Source organism: Tenrec ecaudatus, chromosome 3 (assembly GCF_050624435.1).
Source record: "Tenrec ecaudatus isolate mTenEca1 chromosome 3, mTenEca1.hap1, whole genome shotgun sequence".
Classification (NCBI taxonomy): domain Eukaryota; kingdom Metazoa; phylum Chordata; class Mammalia; order Afrosoricida; family Tenrecidae; genus Tenrec; species Tenrec ecaudatus.
The window spans coordinates 122,448,003-122,464,422 of record NC_134532.1 but is presented as its reverse complement, the minus strand read 5'-3'; the positions used below and the strand labels follow the sequence as shown (position 1 = coordinate 122,464,422).

At 39.9% G+C, this 16,420-nt stretch overlaps 1 protein-coding gene across 2 annotated transcripts; it reads right to left on the bottom strand.

Moving 5' to 3' along the window:
- Positions 1–1,556: 1,556 nt before the first annotated feature.
- On the bottom strand, positions 1,557–16,420 carry TRMT10A (tRNA methyltransferase 10A). 2 transcript variants are annotated; one of them, XM_075543995.1, is made up of 8 exons: positions 16,281–16,420; positions 9,191–9,394; positions 7,757–7,919; positions 6,764–6,835; positions 6,441–6,515; positions 4,791–4,940; positions 3,948–4,053; positions 1,557–2,828 (listed from the first exon to the last, which is right to left on the bottom strand). In XM_075543995.1, the coding sequence occupies exons 2-8, from the start codon at positions 9,373–9,375 to the stop codon at positions 2,560–2,562; spliced, it is 1,020 nt and encodes a 339-aa protein (XP_075400110.1). In that variant the 5' UTR covers positions 9,376–9,394; positions 16,281–16,420; the 3' UTR covers positions 1,557–2,559. The 2 variants fall into 2 exon arrangements, with proteins under 2 accessions (XP_075400110.1, XP_075400109.1); XM_075543994.1 differs by lacking the exon at positions 16,281–16,420 and having other exon boundaries at positions 9,191–11,678.

Here is a 16,420-nt window from a genome sequence, read left to right as displayed (position 1 = left end):
GGGGAAGATACTGATAGGATTCACCTGGGAGTGATTGCAAACAGGATTTCCCTTTGTATAAAATGAGCCTTCTGAGAAGCAGGAGGAAGCACCTTACCACCAGCAAGAGCCAGGAGTGGAATGCTTTCTCTGAACCAGAGATTCCTGAGCAGTGAACCTCCTGATCCATCAGGGCAGCAGCAGGCGCAGAACCAGGAGCCAGACTATGGGAGAAAGTGATGAACTTCCCAACACAGAGAAAGTAAAGATGAATGCTATTGTGTGGGACGTTTTTTTGTGGAGTGGGGCGCCTCTGCGCACTTAATTGAGGAAGTTAAACTTGCTAACCCGCAAGGTGGAGCCGAGTATTTTGGGCAGAGGTTTACCAGAGCAGGGTGCCTCAGGGCACTTAATTCAGGGAGCTGGGTTTGCTGACCAACAGAGGTTCATAGTTGAGTGGTATGTCCTTTGGACATATTAGACGACAGAATTTTGTAATATGTCCTGATAATAACCCCGAGCATGTTTCGCTGACATTAATTATGACTTTTGTGAGTTCTGTGTAGCCATTGCAATGCATATTAGAACATGGAGATACAATATAGAACATTAAGTCAGTACAGATGGGAGTATGCAAATCCAGTATAGAGGACTCTATCTAACTCAGTTATCAGTTTTATCATTCTACTGAGTTTAAGAGTGAACCATATCAGAATCCCAGGAACATCCAGAGGGATGAGCTACTAGTGGAATACATGGGAGAAGTGGTGGAAGCAGAAGAGGCATCAGAGTCTACAGCACTGAGATCATGAGTCCAGGCAGAGGTGCAGCACCAAGTCCATGAGGCAGTGGTGGTTTCTTGGCTCTTGGAACAAGAACAAGGGAACATGAACCTGAGATGCCGAAGGCCAGGGACAATGCCTGCCAGCACAGCTGAGGTGTCGAGGACAAAAACACTGTATCTTTAACATTTTGTAACCTGTTAAGTTCCCAAGTAAGTCTACAGTCCTAAATATTGTTTTGAATTCTGTATGACTATTCCAACAAAGCACTAAACGTAGCAGAGGGGCAGATGAAAGGAATCAGAACAGGGGTCAGAACAAGGTAAAGGATGGACAGTGGAGGCATGTCTGACTTCTGCCTCATGGCAATCAGAGTTCAGAGGTGGCCGCCATCCCTCTCTTTACAAATAGAAATACTGGTGGTTCAAATGCACCCAGAGGTACCTTGAGAGGCAGGCCTGGCCATGGGCTTCTGGAAGGTCACAGGCGTGAACATCCTATGGAGTTCTATTTTGCACACATGGGGCTGCCATGAGCTGGAACTGACCTGCCAGGCTCAGCCTCCTTTGTCCATTTTCCCAGAAAAATACTTAGCTATGGATTTTTGCACTAAATTGAAATCTTCCTTAGTAGAGTTCAATACAACTATTCATAAAAATAATAGTATGTCACAGCTTAATCCTATTATCATTAATAAGTGAGAATTTATAGGCTAAGGTATATACTACTATACCCATATTTTCATATATACCTGTGTTTTACATAGGCATATATTTACATTAGTTTAAATATTATTATGACAGGAAGATATACATAAAAAGTTAATTTTATTTACTTTAAGCCAACAGAAATTTGTTTAAGGAAAGCATAAGCTTTCTTTAAAATTTTTCTTTTCTAAGTTTTCATTTAAAATTCAGTTAAAGAAAAATAAATCATTCTTCAAAAGTTGCTGCCTTTAACAAGGCACTTAGAATGCTCTAATTCAATTGTTAACTGAAGTAATTGCCTGATGCTGTAGGAATTAAGGAGCCCTGGTACCGTCGTGGGCTGCCAGCAGGTGCTCCTCGGGAGAAACGCGGGGTCTTCTACTCCTGGCACGGTATAGCCCAGAAACCACAAGGACACTGTGATCCTGTCCAAGAGGGTTGTTATGACTCGGCATGAGTTTGGTTCAGGAGGTTTTAAGAAAATCTGTGGCAGATTCTATCTTTTCAATGTCTGTTTTAGAACTATGAAAATTTATTGAAAAGGCTGAGTAGATACAGGTTTCATGATCCAAATTGATACTTCCTGGAGTCATTTTATTCCTCGGAATTAACAAAACTGAATATAAAACCTAAACACTACCAGTGGGTGACCCCAAAACATAACATTCTGGTAATCACAGAAGATTTATGAATATCTACCCCTACAAATAAATATGCACTAGAGCAGAAAGACTGACATGAACATAAAATAGTAAAGGTCAACGGATAGAAGGCCCATTCTAAAAAATGTAATCCAATAAATGAGGGGAAATAATATATACAAATAATTGAAAAATCCCTACAAACTCTTTACTTAGGCTTAGAAAGTGATTTAAACAAAAACAAGACACATTTAAGTCATCCTACAAAAAACAAAAAGAATACTTTGCGTTAAAAGGGCTTTTCAAAAATCTTTTAGTTTTTTAATTAAAAACGAACAAAAATCTTCACAACAGAAATAAGAAAATATATCATTTTCTTCCAATTCTGCATATAGTGAAAACCTTCATTTCTCCTTTCTTCCCCCGTCGGCTCAAGAAAACCAGGCAGCACTAGTGTGGTCCAGAGCTGGCTGTGGAGTCTGTGCTGTTTTCTTTCTGCGGCTTGCCGTCTTCCTGCGCTGACTCTAGTCCATGCCGGCTCGTGTCCTCCTCACTGGAGTCACTGTCCGGTCCACCTTCAACACGGCCAGGGTTCTTGCCACACGAAGAACCTTCACAGGCTTTGTCCGTGGGAACCGCTCCTTTACGTTGCGGTAAGATGGTAAAAAATGCCTCTTGCCAATCTCTTGTTTCCAGGTATTCCAGAATAATCTCAAACACTGTAATAAAGACAAACTCCATACATCTTGTAGCCGAGGTCACCACAATGCTGCATACTATCTTTTAAGAATTTAACACTTTCGTTGCTAGGAGTGCTACTTTGTCTAAACAACTACTTAGCTCTATCTTTTCTTTCTCCTATGTTCTGAACCTTGGTCCCTCCTCTCTAGTTTCCCCTCAATTCAGTTCGTAAGCATTTGGGGTAATCCTAGTGAATTATAGTCAAAAGTGAGGCCCTTTTTAACTTCTTTCCAATTATCCTTCGTCCCTTTCACACAGGTGATATCAGAAAAACCAGGAAAAGAATAATCTAAACCCCCCCCCCCCCCCCCCCGACCCATTAAAGACTCACTTACTCTGAGAAGCTTCTTGCTAGTTTTTTTTTTAAACATGGGTGGTGAGGAGTAGTAAAACTGTCTCATAGGTATTTTCACCTTAATACTCTGTTCAAGGTTTACTTTGAATTACTTTGTGGAAAAGTAATTTTCACTCTATATCAAGTCTTATAAGAAGTTCATTCCCTGGATCATTAATAATCTCATTTCTATAACTCCTTAGGGCCTGCCACAGAGAAAGTATTTATCATATAACAGCTCGATAAATAGTTGAGTACTAACATATCTCTCAAATTAAAAAAAAAAAAGCTAACTGCACAGACTTAGGTGCAATATGTCTATTAGTAATATAGCATGGGACAGCCCGCCAGAAAAATGGTTATTTATTCAGATGATGAAATAGACTAAATGCTATTAACAATCATTCAGTAATATGGAAAATATGATAAATGGAAAGTTCCAGAATTATAAAACTGTGCAATAGAATTATAATCCAATTAATAAATAATAATGTATCTACATATCAGAACTGGAACAAAATACACCAAAAAGTTAACATCAAGTATCTCAAAATGATTTTTTCCTTATATTCTTCTAGATTTACATTTTTCTCCTAAAATAAGCATGTATTATCCCTTTAATTTGAACAGATTATATATACACACATTTAAATGTATATTTTAACAATTTTGCCTACAGAACTATTTGCATCGTCTAAAATGTAACTGGAATGTCCTTTTTCAGAGGTATATTACATTTTCATTTTATCCCTTTACCGCTTACCATGATTAACTGCCAAAACTTTTCGACTATTCATCTTCACAAAATTTCCAAGAGGGAGCTGTGCATGTTCAATTCCATAATCTGATGCTTGTTTATATGTCACTCCCTAAAACGAAGACACTGTGACTTGAACATTAATTATGGTAAATTGAGGTCAATGATAGTATAAACAACACCAGAAAGAACTTAAGTTCAAAAACCTTCTCTGAAGAGTTGTGAGTTTGGGCATATTTAATTGCTATCTGGAACACTCTCTGGAAAGTAAGTTCAGTCAGGCATTGGGGCAGCGACTGTAACGCCTGATTAGCAGCAGCATCTTCTCTCAATTCACACAGTATTGAAGTACGTGGCTCTGGGGCATCTGCCGGGTTTGGAACCCCTGCTTTGTCACATACTGTTATAGGCTACACGCTTCATTTTTCTGTGCCTCAAACTTCTCATTTGTAAAATGGTGATAACAGGACCAACCCCACTGGGTTTCAGTGAGCATTAAGCACGCCAATACCATGTGAAGTACTTTGATTAGAAATACAACTGACAATAAAGTACCTTCAATTAAGACACTGTTACATGTTGGGTTGCTAACAGCAGAGGTAGCAGTTTGAACCCAGCAGTTGCTCTACAGGAGAAAGATGAGGCTTTCAGTTCCCATAAAGATTTACAGCTTTGGAAACCTAGAGGGGCAGTTCTACTCTGTCCTACAGGGTTGCTATGCATTGGAATGGACTCAATGGTAGTGAGGTTTGTTTTTTTTTATCACTGGTATTATAGTGACTCATGATAAGCTCTGACCTATGAACTCTTAAGTACAAGCAAAGGGCAAAAATAAAAGCTTATAAGCACCTTGTGGTGATTGTGATCTACTAATCCTCCAATCACATACGCCTTTGATTCATCTAATTTCTTCAGTACATTGGGTGAATCTGATGTAAGATAAATCAGATCTTCTTTCTTTATGAGTTCACTATAATGTTCTGGCTTGATGTGGATATCCTTTAAGAAACAAGGGAATATATATTACTAATTAACAGGATTTTGTGGAAGTTAGCTAAAAGTAAGCAATATCTCCCAAGACAAATATATTGAAAAACATATGAAGTGAAATTTGAGAGTGCTGTTATTTAGAATCTACTACCTATCTAATTCTTACCATCTAACTTCTTAATCATTGAAAAAGCCTTAGTTTTACTTCCCATCTCTGGCCTTGCTGTTGCTAGGTGCTGTTGAGTTGGGACTGACTCATAGTAACCCTATGCACAAGAGAATGAAATTATTTCTCTGTACGGCACCATCCTCACAACCACTGCTGCAGCCGCCACCATGACAATTCACCACTTTAATGGTCTTCCCTTTTTGGTTGACCTTTATTTTACCAAGTGCAGTGAATTCTTTAATGTGGTTTTGCTAGTCACTGTAATGCCCTCTAAGGCGAACCTGCATGATAGAGAGCATTTATACCCGTGTATCGGGCACACTGGTGGTATAAATAATTTTGTTATAAATAATTGAATAGCCACAGATATACTAAAAGTACACCTATTTTAATATTACATTAGTTCTTTAGAAAATAGGAGCAAAGATAAATTTGGTAAATATATAATTAGAAACTAGAAATAACCTTTCAAAATGTTTCATACTATAGGTTAATAATAAAATGAGATTCACGAGTATGAGAGAGGAAGTTTGGCACTGTAAAATTGGCACTGAGAGGGAAAAAGTTTGAATAGCACCCAGGTTTCAGGATTCAGTAGCAATGCCAATTGTATTAGTCATCCTTCCCAATGACTGAGAACAAGAGCACAGGCAAATGTGAGCCACATGCTATCTATTTAAACTTTTCTAATGACCATGGTAAAAAAAAAAAAGGGAGCAGTTGAAATTCACTAATATATTTTATTTAACAAAACATAGAGCAATGAATATCAAGATTTTTCTTAAATGATGAGAGGTGTTTACTTTTGTTGTTGTTGTTTAGTACTAAGTAGACTAAATCCAGTATGTATTTCCCATTTACAGCACATCTCAATTCACAGTAGTCACATTTCAAGAGCCCAGTAACCACACATGTCTATGAGTCTACCAGGCTGGGCAGTGCAGATCTGGATGCAAAAGGCAGGTCCATTTCCAAGATCATGCTTAAAGGATACACAGTTTGCCAAGGAGAGATTGTATAAAATATTTTTAAAATTGTCCACTTTGCATTCACATTTACCGTGAACAGTAAAATGGTAGTAAAGATTTTAAAAGAGCAAAAATGCCAAAGCATAAAAACAAAAAAATAAACACCACCCCCCGAACAATCAAAACACAAATAGCTTCTCCTTCTTTTCGGCTTCCCTCGGGACACCCTGAGCTTTGTGCACCCGTGGTGTGCTGGTGTGGAGACCTCCTGCTCCCATCTCCCATGTCACTCTCTGGAGTTTAGGCTGCATGCAGACATTCAGAGACATAGCAATCATTGAAATTAGGTGACAGTTCATCTGCTTTCATTACCTTCCAGTTAACCCATCCTTTGTCGTTTTCATCCATGTTTTTTTTCAGCTGGCCTCCATGGCTTGTCAAGTAAAACTGATAAGCAATCGGTGGGTATGGGTGGAAAGAGAGCAAAACGACTAGGTAAGTCCAGTATTTTATTTCCATAATCCACTCATGTGATCAGCAAAATGAAAAATATAGACATTCTCACTGATCAAGAAAAGAACCAGTTTGTGACAGACACACTTTGTACATGTGAAAATACATGTGTAACACTCTTTAATCATATAGGAATATATCTGTGAGAGAAACTGTAGTGTTTTAAATTCCAGACATGTTACCTGCACAGGATGCAAGGCTCGTCGATTTTCTGCATAACATCGTTGGATCTGTTTATGAAGTTTCTTAATGTCCTACGGAAAAGTGCAATTGACTGAGTTATCACATTTATGACCATTCTACAATCTCAGTGGAAATGAATATGCAACAGGGGTGACTACATTTCTTTTGAAATTTAAGTCCATCCTCATAATTTTCATTCATCCTTACAGACTAACTATAATTACCAGAAGACGTTGCGGTTGAGCTGATTCAGACCCACGGCAACCTTGTGTGCGTGTGAACTGTGCTGCACAGGGTTGCCATGGCTGACTTGGGGGAAGGAGCTTGCCAGGACTTTCTTCTGAGGTATCGCTGGGTGGACCTGAACCACCAATCTATGGGTTAGCAGCTCAGCTTACTAACTAGTTTTTACCATCAGGACTCCCATACTCAGGAGGTGATCCGTTAGTCTCTACTCTATTATTTAACATGCTAGCTCATGAGAATCTCTCTTTGTAAGAGCTGGCAGAAAGGAAAACCCCATTATAAAACCATCCTCTTAACTAGTTTCATGACTTAAAATGGGTTAGAGAAAATAATTAAAGCATATTTTCATCACTGTTCAAACAACGAGGTTTCTAAAACAACTGAGTAAGAAGAATTCTATTAAGTCAATTACATTTTCGATTTGGTTAGGACAAATGCCCCCGTCAGCAAAAAAAAAAAAAAATTAAAATCCCAAAAGCTTTATGATAAAAAAGAGGCTACCAAGTTTTACAATCCAATCATGGGAGTTTTTGCTTCTCTCTCACTATAAGTGTGTGTGTGTGTGTGTGTGTGTGTGCGCATATAAACATATACTATAATTGACGACAATTTATAAGCTAACTTCATTGGGGGAGCACAGATTGTTTAAAAACTTGATTTCAGATGTACTTCAGAGCATTAAAGTTAAAGGTGAGAGCACAAGAATGAGTCAGCCTAGCTCCGCTATAGACAGTGATTCACAATACCTTTAATACCATCAAGTCATCAAAGCTACAGTCAATGACAAGGCGGAGGGCGCTATGAACAGCGTCTCTTCGAATTCGTTTCCTGTCATGTCCATCAGAGTTGGAGTCCAGCTGACACTGTCGCTCTAACTTTTTTCTCTTGCGTTTTTCTTTTCGTTTTTGTCTAAAATTAGTAATTAAAATAACTTCATGTTATCATTTGTATATTCATCTTTGCATAAGGCTCTTCTAAGTAAAATTTTTTAAATTATCAGATTAACCACATGAAACTGCTAAATCTGTGAGATCAAACAATGATGGGTTATTGGGAATGTTACAGGCAGGCCCGATTACCACTACTAAGCACACTGAAATGAGTCGTGGTAGGTCTTCCAAACAGTGGAAGAACTCAACATGATGAAATAAACCAGGCTTGCTGGTCTGAGAGGGACTGGTGAGACCCCTGAGAGTATGGGTATGGCCCTTGGCCACCTTTTGGCTTTGGAACTGAACTCTCCCTGGTGGTTCAATTTTCAGCCAAGCAGCTTACGGTCAGTCTATTGAAGAGTGTGCAGACACCTAAATAATTTGGGTTGAAGGGTTAGGAAAGGAGGAGGAATGGAGCCAATAAGACAGGCCAGGAGGCAAGATGGGTGCGGCTACTTTGATTGGACTGCAATGAATGAGGCAAAACAAAATGGGTACAAACTGTTTCCAGTAAAACTGATGGTCTGCTCTGTGAACCTCCATCTAACTCACAACAAAAATTTTTAAAACTATAAAAATAAAGGTTCTACATGAAATGAGTTCATAAAAATGATCTAAAACTTTCTATACAAATAAGAACTATATCCAAATACTCAATATTTATGTTTGTTATCATACTATGTATTCTAAGAAAACTGAATTGGAGAGTTATGATCAGTTTCACTTTTCATCATTCTTTCCCTGTAGATTTTCATGCAATGTTTAAAATATAGAGAAAAAAATTGGTTTAAAGAATACAACAAAAAAACTTTCATGTACTTTTTTCTAGGCTACATTAATTTTGGTTCATTTTCTCCAGTAAATTTATACAGTAACATTATAAAATAACAACTTATCAACTTAAAATGCTACTTCTAGCAAAATCAGGCTTGGGCCAAACTGTGGCCTTCATGAGTTGGTACATGGATACTAAGTATATCCTTTGCCTAAATAGGCTGTTTCGGAACCTGTACTACTATTTATAATAGGTTCTGGGTAAGAAAAAGGGTTCACTGAAAATTCATCAACACTACTCTAAACACAGTGGTAACCCAAAGCACAGACTTAACAGGCCACTGACAGCATTAGCCAGCAATGTGCACATCCTGCTTTTAACAGTGTAATTTGCAAAGTGCCACACGGCTTCTGAAAGGTCCAATAATCTATGCTTCTGACAGAGGTAGGGAATTTATGGTTTGAAGGACATACTTGCGGAGTTCTCGCTGCTCTTCCCATTGTTTTTGTTTGATTAGCTTCTTCATTTGTCGTTTAGATATGGATTCCAACCCTTCACCCGACCTTGGCTTCTGGCTCTCCTCTTGCTCTTCATTTAAGTTTTGTCTTCTTTCAACATTAGAAGTCTCAATAAAAGCTGGCAAAGTCTCAGAAGACATAATTTGGTGCTCTGGAAAACTAAAGCAATTTTGGCCATACATATTCACAAGCACAAAGCATAAAAGCCAAAGCAATAGATGTGAAAAACCTAGGCCATGTTTTCAATAAATAAAATGACAATTTGGACAATTAAATGCGACTTGTTGGTAAAGATCACTGAGATATCACTTAGGATCAATCAAGTATCACTTAAGAACCCTGGTGGCACAGTGGTTATGCACTAAGCTGCTAAGAGCAGAGTCAATAGTTCAATATCATCAGCCGTTCCATGGGAAAAAGATGCGGCGGTCTACACACCTATGAAGGGTTACCATCTTGAAAAGTCAGGGGCAGTTCTACCCTGTCCTATAAGAATGGTAGTCGGGAGGGGGGAGTGGGGGAAAAAAAGAGGACCTGATGCAAAGGGCTTAAGTGGAGAGCAAATGCTTTGAGAATGATTGGGGCAGGGAATGTGCGGATGTGCTTTATACAATTGATGTATATATATGCATGGATTGTGATAAGAGTTGTATGAGCCCCTAATAAAATGTAAAAAAAGAAAAAAAAAGAATGGTAGGCATCAGAGTCAACTCAATGGCATAAGTTTGGTTTGGTTTTCAGTACTGGGAAGTTGGTGAAGGTTTGATAAAATGGGTGCTCTAACGAAGTTCATGGAAAATTTTTCAAAAGGCAACACACAGTGATATTCAAATTTTTTGACCCAGTAATTTATTTCTTTAGGATCATTCCAATAAGAGGTTTATAAATGTATACAAAAAATAATATGCAAGGGTATAAGCCTTAGAATGTGATTTTTAAGAAGAAAAATTAAAAACTACTTGAATATCAGCAAAAAAGGGTCTAAATAATTATTCATCTGTAATATGGACCAGGAATAAATTCTAAGCAGCCAGTAAAACATCATATGTCCCCCAAACATTTAGTGATATTGGGAAATGATTGTTACATTCAAAAATAAAAATCAACATACATATTATGTCCAATTTTGATTTTAAAAGAGAATATACATACAGATTCTTAATTTTTATCCATGGTATTCTACATTTCCTGAAAATTTATATAGTGGAAATAACATTGTTTACTGTTAAAAATGTTACTTAAAAAGAGATTGAAAGCACTTTTGTTGGTATTCTTTAATGCTACAGAACTAAGCAATTAATGTTTTGTACATAATCTAGGATCACGTTCTTAAAAAGTTTTTGATAAAATATATACTTCAAATATATAGTTTACACAGTATAGACAATACATTTAGATGCCGTTCTATCATAGTTGACTGTAAATATATTCATTGTAAATATTTCACTTTTGTCATGGCAAAGAACAAACCGCAAAAAGAAGGCCAGGGAATCAGACTGCCATCTTAGAGAGCACAAGACTGCTATGGAGTCCTCTCAAACATGTCAAACATGACTGAACCACACAGGTCTTCCTACTGACTGACTTCAACTAAACTTGTCTTTAGAATTAAGAAAAGGTGTGGGAATACTGAGATTTCTTTTTCATTTGATAAATTACTGAGAACGAGGCTTAAAATGTATATTCTTTATTCCTACCAAATACTAAGTACAGAGCTTACAAATGTTCTACTGACTTAGGAAAAATTCTACAATCCTCCAAGAAAGTTAACTAGTCTGGCTAAAATATATATATACATATTTAATCCCAACAATTTAGATAATGTAATGAGAACACATTTTCAGGATATAATTTAAACGATAGTTATTGTTATATGATTCCTGCTTTCCTTTAAGTGTAATATTATAATAGGACATAGGGGGATAACTAAAACATACTAAGTTTACCACATTTTTCCCAAGACAAAAGTAGATGTATATTTTGAAGACTACAGCAAAAGCTCTGGTATTTACTTAATATCACAAACTTCCAAGGGTGGTTGGGTGGGGCATAATCATCTAGTCATTTGAATGTTTACAAATTTTCCTTATCCCCATAATTAATAGAATGTTGTTTGTTGCCTGCAGTAATATCCTCAATATACCTCCTAGAAATTACATCTCAGATTTGATTCTACACTGTAAATTCCATAAGTGTAGGGATACTGTCTGCTTTTGTAGAACATTGTACTTGTATTACCAGTCGTAGGTGCCTGCCCCGTGCTACATGTGGCTTATATTATGGTGAAAAACAAGTAAAACAATCAAATGCTGTTTGTGTGGGGCCATCAAGTTGGTTCCAACTCATAGCAATCTGTTACATACCAAAACGAAACCCTGCTCAGTCCTGCGCCATCATGTTTGATCCCATTGTTGCAGCCACTGTCAATCCATCTTATCTAGGGCCTTCCTCTTTTACACCCCCCCCCCCCCCCGCACACACACTACCAAGCATGCACAGTTTTTCAGGGCTCGCTCTCTTCTGATAACATGTCCAACATTTAAGAGACGAAGTCTCGCTATCCTTGCCTTTAAGGAGCTTTCTGGCTGTACTTCTTCCAAGACAGATTTGTTTGTTCTTTTGGCAGTCCATGGTACCTTCAATATTGTTTACCAGGATCATAAACCAAACACATTGGTTCGTCTTCATTTACTATCCAGCATTCACACGTATATGAAACAATACAAAATTCCATGGCTTGGGTTAGGCGCACCTTGTCCTCTCCACTTCTTTACACTGTTATAATCTACACTGAAGGCTGCAGTTATTGGTCTTCATCAGCAAGTGTTTCAAGTCCTCCTCACTTTCAAGCAAGATTGTCTTCTGCAGTTAGCAGGTGTTTGGGCCGAGTCCAGACTAGGCAGCCCCCAATTCTTCTCCAGCTCCTAAGGAAGATAGAACTTCAAGGCCCCCATTTCTAGCCTCTCAGGAGGATAAATGACCTATTGAATCATGCATCTCTGCCCCAACATTCCCAGGAACTTATCTCTCCAGACCAAGGTTGTGCAGCCCCTGTCCCAGCACTCCTGGGAGTAGGTAGGCAAACAACAAAGACACTTCCCACTGGGGATCGCATCCTGACTCAAGGTCCTGCAGCCACAAGCAAAAAATCTCCCTTGTTGTCAACAGATACCTCCCTAGCTCGAGCCCTATATATTTCCCACTGCCTCACCGACAAGCTGCGACTTCCCTGACCTAACTTGTTGGGTCTCTGAACAGCCCAGGAGCTCAAGATGTTCCTGTTCCTCTCTCTGCTCTTCCTTTCCTCCTGGGAGTTCTTTCCCTACCCTAATAAAGCTGCTCTTAACCTCAAGTTCTTTGTCTCAATCCTATCTCCATTCAGTGTCTCAGTGTTGATCTCTCAGCAGGTTGTTAAGCCTTCCTCCAATCCGGATACCACATTCTTCATATAATCCAGTTTCTCTGATGATTTGCTTAGCATACAGATTGAATAATTATGATAACATGCATAAAACCCCGATGCATGCCTTTCCTGATATTAAACTGTGCAGTATTCCCTTATTCTGTTCACACAATAGCCTCTTGATCCTCGTACAGGTTCCACATGAGCACAATGAAGTGTTCTGAATTCCCATTCTTCTCAAGGTTATCCAGTTTGTTATGATCCACAGTTTAATGCCTTTGCATAGTGAATAAAACACAAGGAAAGATCTTTCTCGTGTTCTCTGCTTTCAGCGAAGATCTATCTGACATCAACAGAAATTCCTTGTTCCTGTGCTCTTCTGAATCCGGCCTGAATCTCTGGCAGCTCCCTGCCAATGTACTGCTGCAACTGTTGGATGATTTTCACAAAATTTTACTTGCATGTGATATTGTTCTTTAAATTTTCACATTAGAAAGCTCATTCTTCTACTGTGGCTGGTGGCTTCACACTGCTGACTGGTTAGCAGCCCACCATGTGACCAAGCTACTACACCCCCAGGCTCCATCAATTCTTCTTAGGCCTTTCTTATTCATTGTTCTGCTTTCACATGCATATGAAGCAAACTGGGAGTACAGGTCAAATGTTCTTTAGAGGAAAGAATGGTAAGACTTCTTCTATACACTCTGGAAATTTTATTAGGAGAAAGTAGCCACTGGAGAAAGACAATCTTCTTGGTGAAGTATCAATGAAAAGGAGGAAGACCTTCAATGAGGTGGGGTGATGCAATGGCTTCAACAATTCTTACACATAGTAACTAGAATGAGGATGACTCATGTCTGGGAAGTGTTTCCTTGTTCTATCAGTCTGCCATGAGTCAGAACCAACTCCACAACAAATCCTATGGAAACACTGCCACAGTCTTCTCCCATGGAGAGGTTGGTGGGTTTGGTGCTTGGACCTTCCAGTGCATCAACCATTCTGCCACCAAGGCTCCATTAAAAATAAACAGAAAAATAAAGGTAAACTCATTCAAAGTAAAAATAAGAAATGGAACAGAAATTGTTTCTCCTGGGTGTCCTCATAATTTTATGGTTGAGGGAATAATGTTATCAGGCATCAAAGAACAAAAAAATCATATCATTGACTGCACACCTCCATGATAGGGTCGCTGAAGACAAATGGGTGCATAAGCAAATGTGGTGAAGAAAGCTGATGGTGCCCGGCTATCAAAAGAGATAGTGTCTGGGGTCTTAAAACAGGCAGGTGGGCCATGGAGTTGAAGCCAACTCAGTGACCCTTTACAGGGTTTCCAAAGCTATAAATCTTTAGAGTTTGCTCTTTCTCCATAGAAACATCTAGTCACTAGATTCATTTGAGCTTCCAATGCTTACCCGACAGTGCGACCGGGGGTCTTGTGGGATCAGTCATTTTCTTTCCAAACATAGTAAAAGTTAAATTGAGAAGTGCCTGGACCCAAAACAATGTATAGTAGAGACAACAGGAGGCACACAAAGCTAAAATGCATAATTAAACTTGGCTAGAAACAAATGGTTCTCTTGAGGGAATATTGTTATTCCAAGAGCGAACATGTTCATTCATCCGTGGCCTTATTCTTAGATAACTCTATTTTCTTCAAAAACTACAAGTATTGAGCAGCTCCATAAAGTGAAAATTAAAGCAACATGTTGTAGCATGTGTACACCAGGGGGAGCTTTAACCTTTCCAATTCAAGAAATGTCAAGTTAAATTCAACTTGGCCTATCACAGCTTACTATTGCTTTTCAACAGCCTATCAAATACCAGGAAAGGCTAGGAGGGCGTCAGCATGTTTTTTAAAAGCAACTGCCAATTAAGATGCACTGTGCTAAATGAAATGGTTTTTATTTTATTTTATTGGGGGCTTGTACAGCTCTTATCACAATCCATCCATTGTGTCAAGCACATTTGTTGCCATCATTTTAAAAAAATCATTTTATTGGGGGCTCATACAACTCCTATCACAATCCACACATACAATTGTATGAAGCACATTTGTACATTCGTTACCCTCATCATTCTGAAAACATTTGCTCTCCACATAAGCCCCTGGCAATTGGTTTGTTTTAAATAAATGAGGTACACTGAGGCATACAGAAGTGGAGTACAAGACAAAGGATTCTACAGTTTGACAGACTGCTTACAGCACGCCTTGGACACACACAGTATCTTATCAATTCATACGGCCAATGCTATACAGGAAAACTTCATTGAGTGTTAGCGTGTTCTGAGTGCCTGCGAAGCAATTTTATTATATGGTTTCTGGTTGTTTTCTAGTTTGGGTTATATTAAGTTTTATAGTAATCATAGTGTGAATTTAATTGGGGGATGGGGGACGGTTCATTTAGCCACAGAAATAGACTATCAAGCAGTGCATTCAAACTGAAAACTGGATAGTGATAAGGCAGGCACTTGGAGTGGAGCAACACGAAGGTCTGTAGAAGCACCAGCTGTGGAAGGAAGATTTGGCAGCTGACTTCTCTAATGGGGCTGGAAACCCTAATGGGAAGGTTCTCTGATAGGGTCGCTAAGAGTTGCAATCCGCTAGGTGGCATCAGATGGCTTAGCACAGTTTTAGGTAGAGAGGACAAAAAAAGTACTATACAAAACAACTTCCAAGGGTCTTACCGACTGAGCTAAAATAAAGTCCTCACACTTTTGATAACATAGTCCACTATCTGAAAAGATCCGAACGATTGTTGGAATCATTGTAGAACGAGTTAAGCGATCTGGTGGTAATGAAAGCGTACCCATTAAAAAACAAAACCAACCCGGGGGAAAAAAACCGAGCCCGCCCAACTCAGCAGCAGAAGGCTTTGTTCAGCTGCCAAGCTCCTAAGGAGGGGGCGGGAGAAGAGAGGAGGGGCGCGAGGCTGCGAACAGGTTTAGCAAAAATAGGGGTGGGATGCGCTGGAATGAATTATTTGTACCTCACCTCTTTTATCTTTGGGGGGGGGAGTCCTAATTTTTAACACTAAATATAAATATATAACGCTTCTGTGCTCTGAAAACTGCCCTACGCTCACCACCGCGAGGCGACAGCATCTGCAGCAGCGTCCCCTAAGTTCTCCATGTTCCTTCAGCAGCTTTGGCTAGAGCAGCCCCAGACCGCAGAGGGGAGGGGAGGCCGGTCTGAAGAGGTAAAGTCACGTGCCAACGGTCTCCAGCCACCGCCACCACGTGGCACAGAACCCCAACTCGTTCACACTCTTCACACGAAAGACTGACTCAAATCCCCAAACACACGCGGAAGGGAAGAAAGAAGAGAAAAACACCCGAAACCGCACGGCGTGCAGGAAAAGCAAACCCACGCAAGCCTCCATACCCCCCGCCGGGAACGCACCGCCGGGGCCACGCTGCGCGGCAGCCAGCGAATCAGGGAGAGGCTCGCCGAGCCCAGCGAGCGCTCGGGAAACACGTCACTTCCGGCGGGAACCCGCACGCCGCAGACGACTGTCCCGGAGCACGGGCTCTCCGTCCCCGGAAGCGCGGCCTGCAGAGCGAGGGCGGCGCCGCACGGGCCCGTTCGGCTCCTAGAGGCACCGAGGAGCAAGGCGAACGGCACCCCATTATCAGGAGCCTTACCTAGTGGAGAAGCTGGCGGGGGGCGTGAGAGGATGCGCAGGAAGCGCTTGAGGGGGGTGTTTCTTCAGCTCACGTTAGCTCCTCCGGAAACTTCAACTCCCAGAATCATGGGCAGCAGCTTCACGTAGGAGGCTGCGGCC